Source organism: Stomoxys calcitrans, chromosome 1, assembly GCF_963082655.1.
Source record: "Stomoxys calcitrans chromosome 1, idStoCalc2.1, whole genome shotgun sequence".
Taxonomy (NCBI): Eukaryota; Metazoa; Arthropoda; class Insecta; order Diptera; family Muscidae; genus Stomoxys; species Stomoxys calcitrans.
Genome location: NC_081552.1, coordinates 4,261,133 through 4,287,862, shown reverse-complemented (window position 1 = coordinate 4,287,862; position 26,730 = coordinate 4,261,133). Strand labels below are relative to the sequence as shown.

Here is a 26,730-nt window from a genome sequence, read left to right as displayed (position 1 = left end):
TTTTTGTTTTTATTTAAAGCCTATAACTACAACAACATAGGTGAATATATAGAAAAGAAATTAAATTCCTGATTTCATGTCAGGATACGGTAAAATTATGTGAAGATATATCTCAATGCACCAAAATGCTTCCAACGGTATGAATGCCATTTTCTCATAGGCAACGAATATGCAGCGACCCCCCACTTGACAAAACCATTCGTTAACGAATTGCGAAAAGGAACATTTCTCTAGTTTTTCTCGAAGAAAATGCTCGATATCTTGCTCTAAAACGATTCGATAAGGATTCATTCGTCGCTCTGTTACTGCCAGGAGAATATTCGATATCGAAGTATTGTTGGCGAATCGTTTACGAATGCTTTCCCGTACATATTATCGTTCGCTTTCCAACTCGCTAACGATTCGCTAACAATGTCGTCAGCGATTCGAAAAAGTATCGATATCGGACATTCTTTTTCGATAGTTTGTAGCATTGTTCCATTCCCATTTTGTTTCCCACTGTCTCATTAATGAAAATCAAAAATTTGGCGTAATTTAAAATTTATTTTATTCATTTGGTGTTGTTATGATTATATATAAAATTATTGATTTCTTAAAATATAGATACATTGAAATTTAATTTCTATTATCCATTTCTACACCCACAAAACAATTTATGTTGATCGAGGTGTATTTTCATCTAGCTTTGTCTTTTTGGTAAGTACAATAATTTTTTAATTTGTTCAGCCTGTTGTGGGCACATGGGAAATGTTTTTTTGTGTTCTGGTCCGTGCCGGGATTGAAAATAACCCTGGACCCTGGTGTACGTGTTTGTCTTTTTTCGTCATGGGAGATGCACATCCCGAAGTGCCTTCACCGCACGCTCCTGGTCCGTGCCGGGATTGAAAATAACCCCGGACCCTGGTTCTGTTCGGTTTGCCAGAACCGCCTCCATCATCGGTCGGTGTCGGTGAGGTGTAACCGGTGCAACGGTAGTATCCCAGCCCAAATATTGCCAGGCCAGTGCCGGGAAGTGTATCGTTTTTGCAGCTAAACTGCAACGGACTCTGTGGCAAGATCGATTAGATAGTGGATTTTATGAGTCGGATTAGATATTTGGTCGCAGCGATCCAGGAGACAAGGCTGACCAACACCTGCTGCTTGCACAGTTGTCACGAAATAGAGGTGGGATATTGGCCTTCGTGATACACAATTCCGTGCAATATATACCCATCTCGCCTGCGCCTGGCGCTAGTAACCCCTACATTGAGTGTATGGGGATAGCAGTCAGGTACGGTACTGCCGAGATGGAGCTATACAAAGGTTGGTAGTTGTGTTTCGATTAATGGCCAAGCTTACAAGCTTGGCCATAATCGTCTGGCCAGATAGTAACCCACATATGTCGTGACAGGGCAAGGAGGAGAGCCATTCGCCGAATTCGTAGTCTCCGAGCCGATGAACAGCCATCACAATATACCGTGGGCGAAGTTACGATTTGAATGCGAAGATAGGAAAGGAAGACATTTTTGGTCCAACAGTCGGAAAGTTTAGCCTCCACCAGATGACGTCCAGCAATGGGTTGAGGCTAATAGATTTCGCCGCGGCAAAAAGCATGGTAGTTAGTAGCACCAGATTTCAACCTAAAAATATTCACAAAGCCACATGGCTGTCACCCGATGAAAACACGAGGAACCAAATTGATCACGTTGTGATAGATGGAAGGCATTCATCCAGCGTGTCAGATGTTCGATCGATCCGTGGAGCGAATATAGATTCGGATCACTAAATCGTGGCAAGAAACGTTCGCACCCGTTTGAACATGGCGAGGAAAGTACGATCTGACACCGCACGGAAGCTGAACATTGAAAAGCTGCAAACACAACAAATGGCAGCGGCATATTCCACTCGACTGACCTAACTGCTTGATGAAAGCACTCCTTGTTCCGATGATATAATGGCGCAGTGGCAAACTATTGCCTACTCCATGGAAAATGCCGCGAAATCCGTACTTGGGTACCGGAAGCTTCCTCCAAGAAACCCATGGTACGACCAAGAGTGTCAAGATGCTACTGAAGCCAAGAATTCGACATATGGAGCAACCCTGCAATCAGTAGCAACAAAAAGGAGAGAGGAGAAACGTCTATTCCGCTGAAAGAAAAATGAAATGGAAAGGCGTAAGTGTGAGCGAATTGATATGTACAGGAGTCAGAATGAAGTCCGGAAATTTGGCCAAAGAATTAAACATCAAACCGATGGCTGTGGTGCGGGCACATCCTCCTGCAGATACAAAGAAGGAAATCTGAAAACTGACACAGATAACATGCTGAGGATATGGAAAGAACATTTTACCCAACTGCTAGTGTCCGACATTGGCGGCGAAGAGGATACCGCAGAACCAATCGATGATAATGGTATCGAATGTTAACCTCCTAGTCAGAATGAGGTGCAGATAGCAGTTACCCGACTAAAGAACAACAAGGCAGCAGTAGCAGACTATTTAAGACCGGAGGCGACACGCTGATAAGGCGTATGCATCAGCTTATCTGTGCAATCTGGCTAGAAGAACGCATACCCGATGTTGGAACCTCAGCATACTATGTCCCGTACACAGGAAAGGAGACAAGACGGAATGTGCCAACTACAGAGGAATAAGTCCCCTCCCTATCGCATACAAGATACTCTCAAGCGTACTGTGTGAAAGATAGTAACCTATAATCAATGAGATAATTGGGCCTTATCCATTCGGCTTTAGACCTGGTAAATCCACCCTGGACCAGATGTTCACATTGCGCCAAATCCTGGAAAAGACCCGAGAAGGACAAATCAACACCTACCATCTCTTTGTTAACTACAAAGCCTTCGATACTCCTTTACGTTGAAAGGTATTTCAAGCCATGTCTGAGTTTGGGATCTTGCTGACACGCGTTCCTCAGTAAGAATACTGAGCAGGTTTCACACAAGGAGACAGCCTATCGTGTGATCTCTTTAATATCCTGCTGAAGAAAATTATACGAGATGCTGATGTGATTAGATATGGCACACTAATCAGAAGAGAACACATGCTACTACGCCTATGCCGACACCTGGTACAATCGAGCAGATAAAGAAAATGGAGAAAGTGGGGAACCACAACTTTGAGATAGTCATTAACTTTAGCTACCTCGGCACCGCCGTAACCGAAAAAAGAATGACACCAGTTTTGAGATAAAGCGAAGAATAATACTGGCAAACAGATGCTACTTTGGACCAAGTAAGCAGTTTAGAAACAAGGCCACCTCTCGACAGACGAAGATTACACAATACAGGACACTGATACTACTCGTGCTGAAGCGTGGGTACTTGTAAAAGCAGATGAGGCAGTGCTTGGAGTATTTGAGAGAAAGATTCTTCGTAAATTATATGGACCAGTTTGCGTTAATGGAGAATATAGGTGACATATGAACCACGAGCTGTATGACGACGATAGCATAGTTACACGCATCAAAACACAACGGCTGCGTTGGCTAGGTCATGTTGTCAGAATGTGTGAAGAAGCTACAGCAAAGAAGTCTTCTGAAGGCAAACACGGTGGTACACGCAAACCGGGAGGACCAAAAGCCCGAAACTTGGTGTCAGAGATTTTAGAATGAGCGCATTAGATCGAGACGCTTGGAACGCTATTCTACTTTCGGCAAGTGGAACAAATGTTCTGTCATAGCCAATCAAAGTAAAGTAAAGTAGTGGGGGCGACTACCTAACCACAAACAGCCTTATTCTGAATAACAATTCCCTGGGAATTTTTCCCCTACTCCTTTTTCCCCTACTCCCTTTTCCCCCACTCCCTTTTCCCCTACTCCCTTTTCCCCTACTCCCTTTTCCCCTACTCCCTTTTCCCCTACTCCCTTTTCCCCTACTCCCTTTTCCCCTACTCCCTTTTCCCCTATTCCCTTTTCCCCTACTCCCTTTTCCCCTACTCCCTTTTCCCCTACTCCCTTTTCCCCTACTCCCTTTTCCCCTACTCCCTTTTCCCCTACTCCCTTTTCCTCTATTCTCTTTTCCCCTACTCCCTTTTCCCCTACTCCCTTTTCCCCTACTCCCTTTTCCCCTACTCCCTTTTCCCCTACTCCCTTTTCCCCTACTCCCTTTTCCCCTACTCCCTTTTCCCCTACTCCCTTTTCCCCTACTCCCTTTTCCCCTATTCTGAATAACAATTTCCGTTATTCTAAACAAACCTTGAAGAGGGAAATGTCTCCCAGAGAAAAAAGTAGGTATTCTGAATCGAAATATGAGGGAGAATGAAACGATAAAATTTGGGAAAAATTCCCCTAAACAAATGGAAGGGAGTTAGTATAAAAAATAATTAATTGAAATATTTTTACGAAAAAATGATACCACTTCTTACTATTTATGAACATTTTATTATGTACGGAAACTATTCATCAACAAGAAGAACACATTTTGTTGGGTTCTCCCGGCTTAAATATGTCCTGTACCCACCACAGAAGGTTTGGATAAGCTTTTCAGGTTTATTGAAAAAACAGACGAGAATTCTGGAATTGGCATATGATTATACGTGGGTATATTGCTATAGCAGTGTGTTGTACTCTGAGGCGTCATCCCTTGCCGGTAAAGGACTTCTTCGGGTCCATCTGGCTGCCATGGGATATACATAGGTATTAAAATACATGTGTGGTTCATATTTTACAATAATATTCCTAGATCCATATGTATAGAGATGTTGCTAAATGATACCAAAAGGAGGCCCCTTTATCATTGAGCTTAAAGTAGAATCGGGAAGCTTTCATTAATATGCAAGAAGTCTTCTGCCTGCTCCTTAATGGAATGTTCGTGGGCAAATTCGTGACATAGCCAACCATCATTCAGACCATCAATTACTCAAGATTACTTGCTGCCGCATTTGGCAGCATAGCATTTACGCCACCGGGATATAAATAAATCCATAAGTCGCCATTTGGCAGCACTATGTCCAAAAGCCGTACCAACCAATGTGCCCGGAAATGTCGATTACGTCTTCAAGTTCTATCTTCATAAATGTGGGTCTTTAGATGAAGCCGCGCATCAGGCAGACCACCACTACATTCATGACGACGCACAGTGGGCCAAATGGCAAAAAAATTGGAAATAAGTCTACAACTTTTTATCTGTTGATTTTAGCCATACAAAATGTTCTAGACATTTGTAGAGGAGGACATAGGCTTTCAGAAAAGTGCTGTTGTTGGTCCATATCTTTAATACAGGGTGAGCTACAGGGTGTCAAAGTTGACCACTTTTGACTTCTCCAAGCTTCTGGGGGCCATAACTTTTGATCTACTCAACCGATTTACATGATTTAGGACTCTAGAGAAAGAGCTTGACAAGATCTAAAAAACTTATGCATAAAGTACCATGCCATCGTGTACTGTTAAGGAGTTATGAATTGTTTAATTTTAAAATATGAAAATTTGGCCTTGGTTTTTTTCAGTGTTTTTTAAATAACTCCGTCAATTTTAAAGCTATAAACTTCATACTTCACACAAATTATGCCAGCATATGTGTGCATAAAATACAAAAGGAATCACGTGAATATCTTTGGCGGTTTAAAAATGGCATCGTTTTCAATATGAAAAATATTTTTTTTGTCAAAAAATTGCAAAATTTTTCAAAAAAGATACTCCCATTTCCTTTAAGTTTTCGCAAACTTTGGCCGTCAAAGCATTATCATTTCTTTCCATTTTCACAAAGTCGAGGTATTAAGAAAAGTTTTAAGTGCTAATTTGGCTAATTTCGATATCAAACAACACCGTTATCTTAAGACCAAAATGGCCAATTTTTTTACTAAACTTCAAAAGTTTCTCACTGGAAAAAAAGTTCCACGGGGATTTTTTCGCTTTTTTTGAACTTAAATGAAAGCTTAAAATGTTCCCAACATTTTAAGGTATGTCTCGCCATATCCTAGCCATAAATGAGATCGTAGCGATCAAAATACTGAAAAAAGTCAATTTTCAAGTAGTGCTATATTCATTGCTAAAAAACAAGTATTACGTCACATTTTATTGCAAAGATGTTAAATAAACTTTTATTTGGTAACACTTCTTCTACAAAACACAAAAAGAATCATGGAAATATCTCTATTCTATTCCATTTTATGGAACCGGCAATAAAAAAGTCAATTTTTCAAAAAAGTCGAATTTCCCAAATTTTGTTTTTGTTGTCCTAATTGCACATGACACACTATAGCCATATTTACGCAACATACCTTATCGTAAAGGAAATTTTCATACCTTTCCAACGATGTATAAAACATTTCTCAACTCGGATTCTATCTACTCTAAAATTCATTTACACTTCATTAAACTCTATATAAAAATGTCTATTTGTGAAATGGAACCTTATATGGGGCCTACACTAAAACATTGATAGATTTGCCCAGGGTTTACAATACAAATGTGTTAGAATAAAAAAAGGTCTCCTGCCAAAGTTTAAAAAAATTGGAATAAAAATATGTGTTTTAGAGCGAAAACACTTCGCATCGGCGTGCGTTTATATGTATATTAGCTACTCCCAAAATAAAAAAGCATTTTAGTTTTGTATTATTTGATTTTATTCTCTACCAAATAATCTAAGGTATCAAAATTTAAAAGCTCTTTAATTTGAATGGCATCGGGATCGTCCTTATCTATATCGTCACATATTTTTGGTAGCCATTTAGTTCTGATGCTGTATAGTACCGGATCAGACGATAACAATAAATATTGAAGTAAATCATAATTTTGGTTAAATTTGGTGCTCTTTCGGGTATTGAAAAGCCGGAACTGTTTAACATCTCTATTACGGGATTCCTGAGCTTCTTCTGTAAGTTCTCCTAACGGAAGTATGTTGTATTCCACAATTTCCTTGCCATGATGTAAGACTTTATGTACTGTCGGTGTTAAAGCTTTCCACGAATATAAATCAGATAAAATGTTTTTTGTGTCATTACTATAAGCTTCAAATTTGGTTGAATTTATCATCTTTTTGCTATTGATTACAGCCAAAATCACTTTGAATCGTCTTAGCAAGTGTTCATCAAGACCGGTTATTTTAGATGTCGATACGGGGTCCTCAAAAAACCGCCTTGCCGAGTTGCCATCATTTGTGCTTCCGTATCCGTAAAGAGGTTTATCTATTATAAGTCCCTTTTGTTTAAACTCCAACTGGATTCGATTCTTCTCTTCCTGCCTCATTTTGTGAAGATCTTGGTTGTTTCTAGCAGAGACATCGCGGTTTCCAGGGCTAGTCCGATATTTAAGGTCATACGATAAATGCAAACAATACTCCATGATTCGAATTCTACAGTGCAGGGGCGAAATACCGAAATTGAGCGCATTTTCGTTTACTAAATTTTCATCAGACTTGTCCTCGAATTGCCCATTCTTCTTGCCACAAATATTGCATCTCCAATTGGACATAACGCCAGTTAATGCGTTTGCCACCTTTCCATCGATCATAGTGAGTTGTAGTTGAAACGAAACTTTTATATTTCTTCCCAATTGGTTTATAACAATCATGGGTAATGCAGCAATTTCTTCCTTTATTTCGTTCACCAAAGATCGTGTTGTGTTCCGGTCTTCCTTTGTATACTCAAACCGAATTGGGCGACATAAATATTTTGACCCAGGTGTTCTATTTATCCATATATCTTGAAATGCATTTTCTTTCGATGATGAAGATTGGTCCTTGTACAATCTCATTCTCAATGGTACTAATGATGCCATGAAAATTGATGCGAAGTTGGTATCTATTTCTGTTTGTTGCTTATATTCGGAAAATCCAGATGATCCATCACAACCCCATTTGCTGATCAAAACCACTTCGGAATTATTACATGTGTTCAACTGTTCTTCAGTAAAATTAGAAATAATTCTAACAGCTGTATTTTCAACAAGATCAGCAAGTTTCACTCCTGCTTTTAATTCGTCCACGTATGTATTTGATGGCACCATTTTCGTCCTGGTGTTGTACAATTTATGTTTTGAGGGTAAACAACCCCATCCTTTTTCACGAAGAGCCTTCCTCATTGTTGAGTATTTGTTTCTTGAGAGGCCTAGGTTCAAAATCAGGGCCAGTGCATCTTCCTCCGTGAATTCTGTAGTCGATTTTGGAGTTGGAATACTTTCTACCATTCTCTTTTCCCTTTTCGGAGATGCTAATGGTAAAACATCGACAATTCGTCCAACATTTTTTGGTTGTGTTTTTAACAATGCTGTTTTGAACGTATCTTTTATTAAATTTGGCGGATGTGCCGCCAATAGTTCCTCTTGTTTTTTCTTTTTGGTTTTCTCCGTAACTTCGTCGTATGCTTTGCTAGGCCGGCCGGGAATCAGCGGTTTAATTTCAATAAGTAGATCCGATTTCAGCCACTTCTCATACATTTTGAAAAACTTGATTTTTGCGAATGAACATTCTGGCAACCTTCTCTCAAATGATTTGTAGAATTTTTCAAGTTTGTCTAAAGCGTCTTTATTTAGCCTTATTCCATATATGTGGTCCAAAGTGTAAACAAGTTCCTTAAATGACTCCGTGTATGATTTGGAATCATTTTTGATGTCCCATACAATTTTCGAAAGAGTGGAATACTTCAGTATGACTTCCATAACTTATAAATGTCCTTTACGCCTCTACAAAATATAATGAAGAAAATTTGGATTTTGTTCAAATATTTATGCAATATATTCACAATTAATGACCCATTTCAGGTATCAGACGCAATCGTAAAAAGGGGTCCAAAGTGCCTCTTTTTACTTACTCTTCTATAATTATTTACCTGGACTCGAATTTGGTTAAAAAAAATGACAATGAATTTTTTATGGGTAGGTTTTTTCACATTCATTGATACGGTGGATTTCCTGGGAATTCGACATAGCGAAACAGGTAACATTTGTCTGCATCAAATCTTAACACAAATATATATATATATGCAGGTATATTTCTAGGTTACTTTTTATTCAAAAATCATCAGCTTACATTAAAAATAGATGTAGGTACTATACAAACGCACGCCGATGCGAAGTGTTTTCGCTCTAAAACACATATTTTTATTCCAATTTTTTTAAACTTTGGCAGGAGACCTTTTTTTATTCTAACACATTTGTATTGTAAACCCTGGGCAAATCTATCAATGTTTTAGTGTAGGCCCCATATAAGGTTCCATTTCACAAATAGACATTTTTATATAGAGTTTAATGAAGTGTAAATGAATTTTAGAGTAGATAGAATCCGAGTTGAGAAATGTTTTATACATTGTTGGAAAGGTATGAAAATTTCCTTTACGATAAGGTATGTTGCGTAAATATGGCTATAGTGTGTCATGTGCAATTAGGACAACAAAAACAAAATTTGGGAAATTCGACTTTTTTGAAAAATTGACTTTTTTATTGCCGGTTCCATAAAATGGAATAGAATAGAGATATTTCCATGATTCTTTTTGTGTTTTGTAGAAGAAGTGTTACCAAATAAAAGTTTATTTAACATCTTTGCAATAAAATGTGACGTAATACTTGTTTTTTAGCAATGAATATAGCACTACTTGAAAATTGACTTTTTTCAGTATTTTGATCGCTACGATCTCATTTATGGCTAGGATATGGCGAGACATACCTTAAAATGTTGGGAACATTTTAAGCTTTCATTTAAGTTCAAAAAAAGCGAAAAAATCCCCGTGGAACTTTTTTTCCAGTGAGAAACTTTTGAAGTTTAGTAAAAAAATTGGCCATTTTGGTCTTAAGATAACGGTGTTGTTTGATATCGAAATTAGCCAAATTAGCACTTAAAACTTTTCTTAATACCTCGACTTTGTGAAAATGGAAAGAAATGATAATGCTTTGACGGCCAAAGTTTGCGAAAACTTAAAGGAAATGGGAGTATCTTTTTTGAAAAATTTTGCAATTTTTTGACAAAAAAAATATTTTTCATATTGAAAACGATGCCATTTTTAAACCGCCAAAGATATTCACGTGATTCCTTTTGTATTTTATGCACACATATGCTGGCATAATTTGTGTGAAGTATGAAGTTTATAGCTTTAAAATTGACGGAGTTATTTAAAAAACACTGAAAAAAACCAAGGCCAAATTTTCATATTTTAAAATTAAACAATTCATAACTCCTTAACAGTACACGATGGCATGGTACTTTATGCATACGTTTTTTAGATCTTGTCAAGCTCTTTCTCTAGAGTCCTAAATCATGTAAATCGGTTGAGTAGATCAAAAGTTATGGCCCCCAGAAGCTTGGAGAAGTCAAAAGTGGTCAACTTTGACACCCTGTAGCTCACCCTGTATTAAAGATATGGACCAACAACAGCACTTTTCTGAAAGCCTATGTCCTCCTCTACAAATGTCTAGAACATTTTGTATGGCTAAAATCAACAGATAAAAAGTTGTAGACTTATTTCCAATTTTTTTGCCATTTGGCCCACTGTGCGACGTAGTAGAAACAAGCCTTTATTCTACTCTCTAAAGTAGTTCTGCCCAAGAACGATTCGGTAGATTCAGCCACCTCAACTCCTTTTGGCAAGGGAAACGCCAACGTACACCAGGCCACTCTGGAAGCATCCCATTTTAGCCAACCATTGTTGGATGGAGACGGAAAGTTGTTATCGCAACACAGAAATATTGTAACACGCTTGTAATGGTATCTTTCGCTAATCTTTCGGTTCGAATGTGAGGTTACATACAAGAATGGGGGATGGGGCTGATTCTTGACCCTTTGCTCTCAATCGATACCAAGTACAAAATTGAACGTGCTCCAATATAAAACTTTCTCAACACAGACAAACATTGCGGACACATTCTATCTAATATCGGACACTTACTTTAACATGGGGTTCATCATACTTCAAACATTATCTTAATCTTTAGATGTCATCAGATTTCGCCCTCTCCAACCAAAGCTCCTCATTCTGGTCCTAACTTCTTTTTATCCATGATTTTATATTATCCATTTTTAATAGCCATGATTTTATATATTGGGTTGCCCAAAAAGTAATTGCGTATTTTTTAAAAGAAAGTAAATGCATTTTTAATAAAACTTAGAATGAACTTTAATCAAATATACTTTTTTTACACTTTTTTTCTAAAGCAAGCTAAAAGTAACAGCTGATAACTGACGAAGAAGAAAGAATGCAATTACAGAGTCACAAGCTGTGAAAAAATTTGTCAACGCCGACTATATGAAAAATTCGCAATTACTTTTTGGGCAACCCAATAGTTCGCGCCATTTTTCGTTGTTTGTGTGTGTAATTGTTCTTAACTATAATACACACACAACCAAAACTCGTTAACAGAAAGTGCACTTCGCGAGAAAAAATTGTCACGCCTTATGTACGAACCACGCGATACAAAAAACAGTGAATTTCTGTATTAAAATCTTTTTACCTTGTTTGAAAAGATTTTTATAAGTCAATTGACTTTCTAGTTCATAGTTGAATTAACAAAGTTGGCTCACTTGCCCAGCTGATGGAATTGTCCAACTTCAGAGTTGTATCCAAATCCCACTAGAACGTCAAATGCTTGGTTTGGATCAAGGCGGATTTAAAAAGGTGGTCTCACACGCTTGATGACAAGATGGTTGATTCCGCCATATGATTTGTGGTTGTTGTACAAATGAGACCACCATTAATTGTTGCGCCATAGGTTTGGATCATCACATAATTACCAGGTAGTGAACCGTAAACAGCTGAGTACAATTTTTTCTCACGAAGTGCTCTTTCTGTCAACGAGTTTTGGTTGTGTGTGTGTATTATAGTTAAGAACCATAACGCACACACAAATAACGAAGAATGGCGCGAACTTGCATTACATACACACTATTTAGATAGTGCATCAAATATTTTGTTGTTGGGCAACTGCCACTACCTGTAAATGAATAAAGCTTGTGTCTATACAGACAAGCCCGCTTCAATTGACGCATTGGAAGATAACATTGAAGCATTTATTCGTGAAAGAGAATGCCAAAATTGGACGAAGCGGATGGACCATTTGAGGCGCAGTCAAGGTCAACATTTGCATGTAATAATTTCATGTATTTCATGCATTTTTCTCAATTTTATGTGTTAGTTTTGAACAACTTTCCTTGAGCTTTTAAAAAAATTATCCGTTAGTACAATTAAGTTACATTTTTAAATTTTTTTTTGGAATAGTTCGCTTCTTTACTTACCTATTTACGCATCTCAATAAACATATTTGCACCATAGATGGGCAACAACATACAACCGCATATGAATTCTTATGCCCGCGGGCAAAGGACACGTACGCACACGTACAGTGTAAGCAACTTCGTGTGGCTTCGTTCGGTCGACGCATTGTTGTTGTTTTACATTGCTGTACCCATCATTGACTTAAACACATTTCACGTTCTACCCTTATACTCACAAACTTACCTCTTTGGTTTTGAACATTTTAACCTATTGCAAATATGTATAGAAAGGCCTCTTTAGCAAATTGTGTTATCGTAATGCCTTCGACTTAAGCCAAACACACAAATGCACCATAAGACAACCGATTTCAAAAGGTGTGATGGTATTCAGCTTTAGGCTTACAAAGGTACATTTGAATGGCGGGGGGATAAGAGTTATTTTTCATTGTGTGACGTTTTTGATTGATTGCAAGCAGCTATTTTTCAGTGGCTCTTAATATTTATTTATTTTTAAGCTTTCACGCTACAGGATGGACAAAGGTTTCATGGAAACAAACTAACTTACAAATGTACCTACATACCAATATACATATTTATGTGTGCTATATTTGAAAGTTCTTGCGTTAATCGACATATATGATAGGGGGAGTTGGGCTGCTTCAATTTGGTCTGCATGCTATCGATTTCAAAAGATTCTAGATTTTTCTAATTTTTTATAGTCTGTCCGTATGGAAAATAACCGATGGTGGTGTGTTATACAACATCAGTAGGGATGGATTTCTACCGGGTAAATACCCAACGCTTGGGTAATTATTGGATAAATACCCAATAAATACCTTTTTTGGGCATTTATCGTGGTATTTATAATTTTACAGATATCTTGGGCATAAAAAAATTTCCAAACTATTTTTGATGATTTCGTATTCTTTGTATATAAAACGGACCTTCTGTTCTCATAAAATCGGATATATCTATATATTGGGTTGTCCAAAAAGTAATTGCGGATTTTTTAAAAGAAAGTAAATGCATTTTTAATAAAACTTAGAATGAACTTTAATCAAATATACTTTTTTTTGCACTTTTTTCTAGCAAGTTAAAAGTAACAGCTGATAACTGACAGAAGAAAGAATGCAATTACAGAGTCACAAGCTGTGAAAAAATTTGTCAACGCCGACTATATATAAAAATGAAAATGAATTTGTGTTTGTTTGTATGTTTGTGGGTTTGTAAATTTGTTTGTTCCGTATAGCTTCATAAACGGCTGAACCGATTTCTTTAAAATTTTCACAGATTGTGGGGAGTGGTCCGGAAGGAGCAATAGGCTTTATAATTTATTGATATTGGTAGGGGGCGGACCCTCCCCCTTACCCCAAAAGTACTATCCCAAAATAAAAGTGAACCGATCGGGAAAATATGGGATTTATATGAAAGATATTCAAGAGTAGACTACGAATTTCATATTAAAATCTGGATCCAGGTAACTGGGGGGACCGGCCCAACCCCAAAACCCCATAAAATTGGTTTGTTGGACGATAATGACAATATGCGTCTCGAATGAAAGGTATTCGGGAGTAGATTACGAAAATGGGCGGGAAGGAGGAAAAGGCTTTTTAGTTTGTTGATATTGGAAGGGGGCGGACCCTACCCCGTTACCCCCAAAACACCTCCTAAAATCAAAAGTGGACCTATAGGGAGAATATGGGTTTTAAATGAAAGGTATTGGGGAGTAGAATACGAATATGGTATTAAAAATTGGGATGAAGTATGTGAGGGGTCGTCCAACTTCAAAAACTCGTCCCAAAACAATTATATTGGACGTAAATATCAATATGGTACTCAAATGAAAGGTATTCGGGACTAGACTACGAATATGACATAAAAATGAGGTCCAAGTAATTGGGGGTCGCCTCACCCTCAAATGGGAATACAATTCGATCCTAGCTAGATGAGACTCAAATTAAAGACATTTGGTAGCAGATTACGAATATGACATTGAACTTTGTGTCCAAGAATCTAGGTGGTGCTTTACCTCCTAAAGTCGCCTCCAACTGTTTATTTGACCAATTAAAACCATGGGGGATAAAGTGATAGATATTTTTGAGTGGAGTGCGTCATTCAAATTTGTGCTCAAGTGGCAGGTGGAGGGAGGCGTGGGGGGCGCCAAACGGCTGTATACACCAATTATGACAATATAGGGTTAAATTCAATGTATAAGTTTGGACTGCGAATTTGATATCTTTATTCTGCTCATATATCTGGCGGACCACCTCACCTCTATTATAACGACCTAACAGGACAATGCCGCCATACTTCCAAAGTTATGACGTTCAGTGTGATAGGGCAGTTGCAAACCTTAACGTCAAGGTGGCCGCCAACTAGCTTATCGACAAGGAGCCTTCTTTTCCTAGACAAGTCCAAACAACGTGCTGCTGGGCAACACTTTCATGTTCAAAAATTGTACATGGTTTAATTACTAAGAACTGTCGCCACCTCACTTAATATAAAGACCGGCAAATTAGTTTTTTTTACCACTGAGAATCGTTTAATATGGCAATTTGATTTAATGTAAAAAAGACTAAATTATGACTATTCAACAGGGAGCCATATAGTCACTTATATACAACTACCACATCATAATCAACATTATAGGCGCTAAGCCGCTCCAAGCGAGTAGCAGCACAGACAAAGGAAATCTATAGACTCATAACATAAGTTCAAAAAAGCTGAAACAGATGGGAGAAATGTCAAATTCTCAGTCGTTATATGTGATTGCGCAGCATCAGGGGCGACATTTTGGGTATTAAAATCTAAACCTTTCCCTTATCGAAGGTAGCACTAACATTTAAATAAGCGCCATCTATTAGCTGTTTGCAAATGGATCAACTGAATGGAGACGCCACCACGAACAGAGAGAGGGAAGAGTGGTAACAACTGATCATGCAGCATTTATCTTTGTTATGGCAACCTATCGATCCGTAAAACCAAGAAAAATAAAGTATAGGAATTTCGTTGCGGTTGTTTGCTGTGTTATTTTTTAAATTACCCACCCTTAGATAGGTGTTTCAGGTAGTTTAAGTGGCTATCTTTGCCATAGATAAAAATTTATTTAGTAGAGTGCGAATATCCAAGGTCAAGATCCCATATTGGTTTATATGGCAGCTATATTAGAACATAGACCAATATGCCCCATTTAAAATCCCAACTGAATCTCATAGGAAGTATTTGCGCAAAATTTCATGCGCCTAGCTTTAGCCCTTCGACAGTTAGCGTGCTTTCGACAGATGGACGGACCGACATGGCTAAATCGACTTGGAATATCAAGACGATCAAAAATATACGTATATATTTTGTTGGGCCTCAGATGAATATTTTGATGCTTTACAAACGAAATGACGAAATTAGTAAATGATGGAGGGTATAAAAAAAACAAATTTAGTGATCTAGGCCGTAAGTTTTTGTACTGAAGTCTTAAATGGATAATGATTATTGTCGAAACTATTATTGAACGAATATCCAGTGTTGAAAATTTTTTCTGATATTTTTGTGTAAGCCGAAGATGCTTACCCATGCGCAACGGTGACATTAGATAGGACGACAAAAGTGGAAATTCGATTGAACTTAAAAAGAGACAAAATGATGACAATGTGATGGGAATCAACAGCGAGCATCACCAACAACAAATTCAGCGTCATCTATTGGGATATAGAAATTATTTGAATAGCCAAGCAAACCCGAACAAAGAAAAAGAGCGCTAGAGGTACAGCAGAGTGTGTTCAAAGTTGATCATATGCTTCTTATTACTGTTTTGACAAGTTGCTTGTCCTACGAATAAATAAAATAAACGAACTAACCTTTGACTGTTTTCGGTATTATTGTTTTAACCCTCCTACCCTGGGACAAGCTTCCACAATAGTCTGAAAGTTCTTAGTGAATGCAAACAAGAGTAATTGAAAAGAAAGTTATAATTTATATGGTGTAAAAGGAAGCGCAACGAAACGGGCCGGGTTCAGATAGTCTTATATAGAAAATCACTTTGTGTTTGTTTGTGTGTTCCTTATAGACGGCAAAAACGGCTGAACCAATTTTCTGGAAATTTTTACATATGGTGAAAATAGGGTACTACATTTTTTGATATCTTAAGGGGGAGCGGACACTCCCCTTTACCTTATTTTTGAGAAACGCCAGATCTCGGAGATGGGTGGTGCGATTTAAGCGAAATTTTATGTGCTCTCTTATAGTAAAAACAAAATTTTGGTATACAAATTTCCGATGGGGTACCTGGGGGGCCGCCGCACTCCCAAAACCTACAAAATAAATGTATAGAACAATCACGACAATATTGGGCTCAAATGAAAGGTATTTAAGATTAGAAAACGTATCTGATATCCAAATGTCGCATTAAGTGTTTGGGGAACCACCCCAACCCCAAAAGGGCCCCTAAATCGAACATATCCATGGTTACGAGTAGAATACGAATTTGATATCCACATGTGGGACCAAGTTTCTGGGGGTCCACCCCTTCCCCAAAACACCCCCCCAAACATGACTTATTTACTGACCAAGGCAATATGGGGCTTAAATAAAAGCTATTTGAGTGTAAAATACGAATCTGATATCCAAATGAGGGACCAAGTATTTGGTGGGCCGCCCCTTCTCAAAAACATGCCCCAAAGAGGACAAATATGGGGCTTAAATAAGATGAATTTCAGAGTAGGACACGAATCTGATATATATTTTCAAGGCCGAGTCACTGAGTGGCCATCCCATCCCCCAAACCGGTCATGATTGCCGACTTTGGCATACCCCTTTCAACATTTCAGCCGGTATCTCATGAATAATAGCTTCAATATTGTTTTCCAATGGGTCAATTTAAGCGGGCTTGTCTGCATAGCAGGGATTGAAAATGCAACATTTTAAATATTACTAAAAAGGTACCTTTTGGACCAAAAGAGTACTTTTTCTGATATCCACTTTCGGGTCAAAGGGTTTGACTACTCCAACCCATGACCAAAACCAAGAGAATTGAGTAGATCTAACATTCAAACTTTAATGGGTGGGTCGATTTACGCGAAATTTAGTTTGTTTATGATAAATCAAAAAGAGAACTTTGGTATACTTATTCAAGGTGGGATGTCTAGGGCGGCCGCCCCAGGTCCAAAGCCCGCCAAATGGAAATTTAAACCAATAATGACAATATTAGGCTCTAATGAAAGGTATTTCAGACTAGAGCTCGAATCTGATACATGGGGGTCCACCTCACACCCAAAAACACCCCCATTCCGGACATACTTACTCACCATAGCAATATAAGGCTCAAATGAAAGGTATTTGTGAGTAGAGCACCAATATGATATCCACATTGGGGCGAAATATCTGAAAGGCCGTACCAGCACTCCCAAACAGAACTTATTTCCTGACCGTATTAGTAAAGATCTCAGACAAAATAAGAGAGTGAAAAAAGGCGCAGCGGAGCGGGCCCTGTGCAGCTAGCGTTATATATAGACCGATCTCCAGACTTAACGTCATGAGGCAATAAATTGGTCAATTTGTATCCGATTTCGATGAAATTTGGCACAGTGAGTTCTGGTACCCCTCTAACTAACTCAGATCGAATCATATTTGGATATAGCTGGCATATAGACCGATCTCCAGATATAGAGCAATCCTAAAGTGTGAGCTTACCTACAGGCTGGAATGATGAACTCCGATCTGTGTGATGTTTATTGTTATCAGGTTGCTGATAGTGGAATGCTCCATACGGAGTAGCTGCAATTGTCTGCAGTCGCGGACAATCAGCGATATCGAGCGGAGAGTTTCAGAGAGAGGCCGGCCGGCACCGGCTCTTGCATAAATACTGAGTGCCTATGATGCCCGATATGACAGGGCGAGTTGTTGACGCCTTTAAATAATCAATGGCATGATAGCCATTTCCGCTCATTTATAGCAACTAGACGAGGATCGCCACCTCCACATATAGACATGTGGCTACAACAGCAACAACAACAACGATCTTAATATTTTTGTTATTTTAATGAAATGTTTGCAGTTACTTTTTCAGGATAGCTTCTGCTGTTCCAGCAAACTTTGTTGCAGTGCCTCTTCTTCCATTTCTTTGACATTATAACGAGCTTTAGAAATGAAACAAGTGAAAGCGTGCTAAGTTCGGCCGGGCCGAATTTTATATACCCTCCACCATGGAGCGCATTTCTCGAGTTCTTTTCCCGACATCTCTCTTAGGCAAAAAATGATATAAGAAAAATTTGCTCCGCTATTAGAGCGATATTAAGATATAATCCGGTTTAGACCACAATTAAATTATATGTTGGAGACCTGTGTAAAATGTTAGCCAATTCGAATAAGAATTGCGCTCTTTGTGGGCTCAAGAAGTAAAATAGAGAGATCGATTTATATGGGAGCTGTATCGGGCTATAGACCGATTCAGACTATAATAAACACGTATGTTAATGGTCATGAGAGAATCCGTCGTACAAAATTTCAGGCAAATCGGATAATAATTGCGACCTCTAGAGGCGCAAGAAGTCAAGATCCCAGATCGGTTTATATGGCAGCTATATCAGGTTATGAACCGATTTGAACCATATTTGGCACAGTTATTGGATATCATAACAAAATACTACGTGCCAAAATTCATTCAAATTGGATAAGAATTGCGCCCTCTAGAAGCTCAAGAAGTCAAGACCCAAGATCGGTTTATATGACAGCTATATAAGGTTATGGACCGATTTGAACCATTCTTGGCACAGTTGTTGGATATCGTAACAAAACACGTCGTGCAAAATTTCATTCCAATCGGATAAGAATTGCGCACTCTAGAGGCTCAAGAAGTCAAGACCCCAGATCGGTTTATATGACAGCTATATCAGGTTATGGACCGATTTGAACCATACTTGGCACAATTGTTGAATATTGTAACAAAATACGTCGTGCAAAATTTCTTTCCAATCGGGTAAGAATTGCGCACGCTAGAGGCTCAAGAAGTCAAGACGCAAGATCGGTTTGTATGGCAGCTATATCAGGTTATGAACCGATTTGAACCATACTTGGCACAGTTGTTGAATATCATAACAAAACACGTCGTGCAAAATTTCATTACAATCGGATAAGAATTGCGCACTCTAGAGGCTCAAGAAGTCAAGACCCAAGATCGGTTTATATGGCAGCTATATCAAAACATGGACCGATATGGCCCATTTACAATACCAACCGACCTACACTAAAAAGAAGTATTTGTGCAAAATTTCAAGCGGCTAGCTTTACTCCTTCGGAAGTTAGCGTGCTTTCGACAGACAGACGGACGGACAGACGGACGGACTTGGCTAAATCGACATAAAATGTCGCGACGATCAAGAATATATATACTTTATGGGGTCTCAGACGAATATTTCGAGTAGTTACAAACAGAATGACGAAATTAGTATACCCCCCATCTTATGGTGGAGGGTATAAAAAGTTTCAACTTTTGCAACAAAATAAGAATGCAAAGAAAAAACTTTATGAAGCGAAAAGTTTCTTGGGGTGGTGTTAAGTCATGGACTGCAAACAAACCCCTGTCTTAGATTTTCTATAACCTTGTAGGAGTAAGAATTCAAAGCTGATTATCAAAGGTATATCTATGCCGGTTTTTGCCCATTCATTCTTTTTTCTACGCATTTGTAGAAAATCAATTTCGCATGACGAAAGTCATCGTTCTAATAGAATAAAACACTTTGTAAGACACATAACGTTGGCCCCAGGCCTACTTTGTCTGTGCTTGTGTTTAGTAATGTTTTTATACCCACCACCATATGATGAGGGTATAGTAGTCTAGTCTTTCCGTTTGTAACAACACTAAAAATATTGATCTAAGACTACATAAAGAAAAGGGTGATTTTTTAAGAGCTATAGGAAAGTTAAAAAAAAAACACATAAAATTCAGAAAAACGCTTGAAATCTTTATTTGATTCGATAGTATGGTCCATATAATTTACTTTTTGAAGATTATTCGTGCAAATGTTGACCGTGACTGGACCTTTTGAGGGTCCCCATCCGCTTAGTCCAATTTTGGCAACATTTTAGCCGGTATCTCATGAATAAAAGCTTTAATATTGTTTTCCAATGGGTCAATTTAAGCGGGCTTGTCTGTATAGCAGGAATGGAAAATGCAACATTTTCAATAGTACTAAAAAGGTACTTTTTGGACCGAAAGAGTACGTTTTGTTTTGCATTATAGTTTCAAAAATATTTGAGGGCAGAAATCAAAAAATTCTCTCTGGAAAAATACTGCCTTACCGATTAGTGATTACACTGTACAACAACCCCTATATATAACCCCATCTTTTGCGAAATATACATCAGCTATGGGTGAACAGATTGATTCGAATTGTTGTTGTTGTACATTGATAGTAATCCAAAAACGGAAATCAGATATTCAAATTTTGGGTCAAGCACCCAGGGATACGCCCCAACCCAAAACCCTACTAACCGACATGTTGACCAATGGGTTCAATATAGGACCTTAATGAAAGGAATTCAAGAGTAGAACGCGAATCTCATATGGAAATTGGGTGTCAAGTGTTCCTTCCCGCAAAGCCTTCTAGAGGCTCAATAAGTCAAAGAAGGCGACTCGTGCATAAGGAATTTTTAACCAAATATGAAAAAATTCCAAACGACCTGCATACGTCAAATTCAACCGTCGGGCGGACATGATTCGATCGACTTACAAGCGAATACTCCTATTTAAGCGTGATGCGTTTCCCAAATTAAGAACGACTTGTCAGTAAAAAAAAAACTAAAAGCTCGAAAACATCCGAATACTTAAAAAAACTTCCTAGTGCAACAAAAAGTACTAAATCGGTCGCTGGGGTAGTATGGTATTCTTCGGATGAAAAAAGTACTGAAAAAAGTATTAAAGTACTGACTTTTCCATCCCCGCTGTATAGACATGAGCTTTAACATAGGCCCTCAAAAAATAGTCTAAAGGCATTACATCGCACGATCTAGGCGGCCGGAATTGACCGGTCCCACACGTGATAAAATATTCATTGAACTCGCCTCTCAATATGTCCATTGTTCCGCATGCTGTGTGGCATGTGGCACCGTCATGTTGAAACCACATGTCCATCTCATCTCACGGTAGCGCTTACTTTTAACAGTTACATTACGATCCGCATCATCTTTGAAGAAGTACGGTCCAATGATGCCACCAGCACATAAACCACTTCACACTGTGACTTTTTCTTTATGCATTGGTAGCTCTTGCAATTCTTCTGGCTGATCTTCACTCCAAAATCGACAATTCTGCTTATTAGCGTACCCATTGAGTCAAAAATGAGCTTCGTTACTGAACACAATTTTGCGATAAAAAAGGTGGATCTTCGGTCAACTTTCCAATAGCTAATTCATGAAAAAAAAAATTCTGCGTTGCGGTACGCTCCACGTTGTTGAGTAACAGAGACCCAACTGCTGGGAACGGCGACGACGATGGATAATTGATGGTCATCATTAACACTGGCCGATACAGCTGCGATATTTTCTTCAGTTCGAATTCTACGTAAGCGTGGTGGTGGTGGTTTAATGTCCAACAATGTATATTTGGTGCGAAATTTAGTCCCAATAGCCCGAATAGCCGCTTAAGTGGGTCGATTAAACAGACCATAAAATGGAAGAAGCGCGCGATGAACTTTCCTAACAGGGCACGCATTTTGATAATAAAATTCAATAATTTGCAAGCGCTGTTCGTTTGTAAGACGATTCATGGTTAAATTATGGACTAAACTGAAGATGTTTGACAGCGAAACAAAACCCGAAATGTGCGTGAGCTGTTTAAGCCAGTGATGCTAAAAAGATAAAAGCTAAAAAATCACCCTTTATATATATTCTTGATCGTCTCCACATTCTGAGTCGAACTAGTCATGTCACGATAGCGGTCGAACGCGTAAAGCTAGCCCCTTGAAATCCCACGCAAGTGAGCCATATCGGTTCAGATTCGGATATAAAGGGTGATTTTTTTGAGGTTAGGATTTTCATGCATTAGTATTTGACAGATCACGTGGGATTTCAGACATGGTGTCAAAGAGAAAGATGCTCAGTATGCTTTGACATTTCATCATGAATAGACTTACTAACGAGCAACGCTTGCAAATCATTTTCAGTGAATCGACAAATTTTGTTCAGCTTCCGATTTCTCGATTTGACTTCTTGAGCCCCAGCAAGCCGCAATTTGTGTCCTATTTGGCTGAAATTTTGCATGTGGAGTTCTGTTATGACTTTCAACAACTGTGCTGAGTAAAGTCCAAATCGGTCTATAACCTGGTTTAGCGCCTATATAAACCGATCTGCCGATTTAATTTCTTGACTCCTTACAAGCCACAATTTTTGTCCGATTTGGCTGAAATTTTGAATGCGGTGCCAAGTACTGTTCAAATCTGTCTATAACCGCACATAGCTCCCATTCCTAGAAGCTTTAATTGTTGCTGGTTTGATAGGAGTTAGATACAAAGTATACCCTTCAACTACCCATGGTGGTGGGTTTCCAAGATTCGGCCCGGCCCAACTAAGCACGCTTTTACTTATTTTTTTTATGGGTTTACATTTACCTTTTGGAGTTATGACTGTGTGCGTGTTGTGTGCAGTTTAGAAATCGAAGTGATTCTATTGTATTATCCATCCAGTAGGGTGAGTGGCCCCTTCAGCGACCGGTTTCAGCATGACATTTAACCCCTTTTAGTAATTGGACCAACAAGTGGTAGACGCTGTAGTCATCATCGTCATCACCTTCGTTCGTGGAAACAAATAAACAGCGCCACAGAGAGAGAGGTGTAAAACCCATTAATAATTAAAATTGCTAATTTCCAAAAGAGATTTTGATTTCGCCATTCATTTGGCCATTCCAGGGCTAAAGAACTGTGGATTGCTGCTTTCTTGCTTTTCTATTCTTCTTGTTCTGCTTGTTCTCTTTGGTTCTTTTTCTTGTGGCGAGTCAAAGTGTATTGGAGGAATGCCCTATGGCATCGCGATGTGTAAATCATTGCTCTGTTGTGTTGTGGCCTAATTTCTAAAGAAGTTGCCCAACCACCTTGGGGCGACAAGAATCCAGCCAAGATAATAATTTAAATACATCTGGATAGGTTTTTGATTTTTTGATGATTTTCCGAGGTTTCTTGCTGGCGTTTATTCTCAAGATAAAGCAGTCGTGGCTGATACCCATAATACTACGCGCGCTCCATAGCTACAAACAAAGGAGAGATAACAGGCAAGGAGTAAGTTATGCGGCCATTGTATTTGGTTCTTTTGATCCTGGTGATCGGGGCCGCCCTGATCGAGGCTCAACAGCAAAACCGTAGGAAGAATGGTGGTGGTGGCGGTGGAAAGCAGCAGCACCAGCAGCAACAAAATAATAAAAGGAAGCCCATGGGCAAGCCAAATGGCAACAGGAATAATAATAGGAATAACAATAGGAATAAAAATGGCAATAAAATGAACAAAGAAAAACCGACTGCCAAGAAAACCTTGGTAAACCACATCATTCCTGGTTTGGGGGCTGTGAGAGGCCGCGTAGTCAAGTCCGAGTGGACGGGGCAAACCATCATACAGTTCTTTGATATTCCATATGCCCAGGGGGCCAGTGGTGCCATGAGATTTAAGCCAGCATCGCCTGTGGCTCCTTGGACGGGCACCATGAAGACCGAAAGACCCTTCGGAGGGTGTCCTTCCATACAGGACGATAAGGACTATGATGCCTTGAAGGCCAGGAATATTGAGGCCGAGGATTGTCTGAGTGTAACAATCAGCACCAAATCGGTAAGCAACATTGAAAGGTGCCAGCAACAAGAAATGAATAAAGCTACCCAGCTGTTGTATTAGTTCTCTTCCAGTTCGCCGGTTATGGTGTACATCCATGGTGATAACTTGTACGATGGCAGTGTTCTGGACAGCCCACCTGGCTATCTCTTGGAAGAGGATATCGTTTTGGTTTTGGTGCGTTATCGCTTGGGTCCTTTCGGTTTCCTGTCGACCATGACCGACGATATACCTGGCAATGCTGGTGTCACAGATGTCATCTTAGCCCTGAAATGGGTGCAAAATAATATTGCCTCCTTTGGAGGAGATCCAAACAAGGTGACACTGTTTGGCCAATCAGGTGGTGCTGCTATGGTCAACATATTGACCATGAGTCCTGCGGTAAGTATGGGCTCTTGAGACCTTCCAAAACGATTCTAATTTATGTGTCTGTGTTTTACTCCAGGTGTCCGATGGTCTCTTCCATCGTGTAATCTATCAGTCAGGTTCGGCTTTGTCGCCTGCTTTCATAACTGATAATCCGCTGCCAGCGGCAAAGGATATTGGCAAATATGCCGGTTGCAAGAATGTCAATAAGGTGGAGTCCCTCAACAAATGTTTGCGCAAATTGAATACCACCGAATTGTTGGATGCCTTCAGCAAGCATGGAGCTTCGAAAATCGGCCAGGGTGTGGGTTCCACGGGAGCAGCACAATTTGTGGTGGGAGGACCTTCGGATATCTTGCCTCAATTCCCTGCCAAACTTTTGACCTCGGGCAATTTCAAGGCTTATCCCACCATGGGTGGTACGCCCAAAAATGCCGGTACCCTACCATTGAAAGGTATGTTGTCATCATGCTCATTCATCATTTCTCTGGGCAAGACTAATGGGCCTGGGCCATTGTAGACATCTATATTGACAGCTTCAATGAGACCATCCCCGATGACCAAATGAATGCCACCGACTATGTTAAGCAAATCATTGTGGAGACGAATGGTCCTGATCGTAGTGGAGCCTGGATGAAATTCGCCAAAGAGGAAATCTTCACCGAAGAACAAATGAAGAATGGCAGCTTCCGTTGTTTGACTCCCGGTTTAATAGATGTTAGTGCAATACTTTCCTCTTCGCGCTGCCCCAAAAGGTTGATCATTTATTTTGTTTTTTTGTAGTTGTGCGGCACAATTGCCTACAAAAATCCTGTGCTGCTGGCCATGCAGGGAAATGCCGGCAAAATGCCCAATAACACTTACCTGTATTCCTTTGACTATGAGGGTGAATTTAATCGTTATGGCACCTTTGAGGACCAAGGAGACATGCCCTTCGAATTGGGTGTATCCCTTACCGATGAAAATCTCTACTTGTTCCCCTGGCCCCGCTACTCGATGGTCAACACCAACCGTGATATGAAAGTGGCTGCGCGCATGGTCAAACTGTGGGCATCATTTGCTGCTACTGGCAAACCCACTGCCCCCAATATGCCTGAGTGGCCGGCAATGACGGGCAGTGCGGGCCCATATTTGAAAATTGGCAAGACCGTCTCCGTGGGTGACAACTACATCGATGAATTTACTGCCGCAGTCCAGGAAGCCGATATGGGCTATAGTCTGGTCAACGATGACTATTTCGATGTTTTAATGGAAGACACTGAGGAGGACGATAACTCCAAGGAGAAGGAGGAAGAGGAAGAAGACAATGACAATGATTCACCTGGTGAAGCTCGCGGTGGAAATATTGTACTAATCGCCCATAGGAATAAATATTAAGGTGGTTTTTCAACACATCTGATGCATAGGTAATGGAAGCATTCTGATCTTTTGAAAAAAGAAAAATAAAAAACATTGAAAAAAAAATCAAAATTAAGGAATTTAAATGGAAGAAGAAAGTGGTAGATTATTAACCAAAGGCGATAAGTAATAGGAAAATTTGTACTCAATATAAGTACAAACATTTTATTCGGATTTTTTTTTTTGTTTCAATTATTTACTATAAATGGAAAAACGACGTAGTGCCAATTCCAGGCAACCAATTGAGAAAAATTGAAGGTTTCACTTATTTCTCCAAAACTGAAAATTGGTAGTAGTCCAGTTGATTTTTTGTTTGATTTCGATCAACAATGTCTTTTTATAAAATCGCTCATATCCAAAAGAACAAATAATGACATTTGTTGGTATTCGACCATGTGCCTCTAGGTATGGGGCATACTAGCGTTACGAGGAGGTGTCCAATGAAAAACTCTTTAATATAAGAAAAAAATCAATAATATGCACTGAAGTGAAGTCGCAAACTTTTTTGTTTTTTTTTTTTTTTTTATTTTTCATTATTCCATTTCTTTTTTTCTTGACGTGTATAAGAAAGCTATGCGTAATCAAAGCTCTAGTCCGAACAAGAAATGAAGATGTTTTTATAATTAGCATCAATGACCTGAAAGTAGCCCCCATGAATGTTAATAGATTTATGCTCATAAATATGGGGCATCGCCAAATGTAGATCAATACTACATACTATTGTAGATGCTAGTTGGTTAGCCTTTTATGTGACACCCAGATATATACGAATGTCGTGAGGAACTTTTATTTAAATATGATGCGACAGCATAACAGCATTCATAATTTGTTATGTCTTTCATAATTTTCAAGCACTCCGCTATAGTTTGAGGGGTACAGCTGTTTTGACTTAGCTGCCAAAACAAGTCTTAAATTTATTTTGTGGCAGCAAAGCGATTTTCGCACTTATATTAAATGTGCTTGAAGGCTAACAAGTGTCAGTTATCCGTTTTGCCTATCTGCCACAAAAGTGACTCTTTTATTACGTTGTATGTG

At 39.0% G+C, this 26,730-nt stretch overlaps 1 protein-coding gene across 1 annotated transcript; it reads left to right on the top strand.

The window, feature by feature from the left end:
• The first annotated feature begins 36 nt into the window (after positions 1-36).
• On the top strand, positions 37-25,752 carry LOC106090006 (glutactin). Its single transcript, XM_013256040.2, has 6 exons — positions 37-696; positions 23,259-23,931; positions 23,995-24,312; positions 24,377-24,752; positions 24,818-25,014; positions 25,081-25,752. The coding sequence occupies exons 2-6, from the start codon at positions 23,398-23,400 to the stop codon at positions 25,672-25,674; spliced, it is 2,019 nt and encodes a 672-aa protein (XP_013111494.2). The 5' UTR covers positions 37-696; positions 23,259-23,397; the 3' UTR covers positions 25,675-25,752.
• Positions 25,753-26,730: the final 978 nt, after the last annotated feature.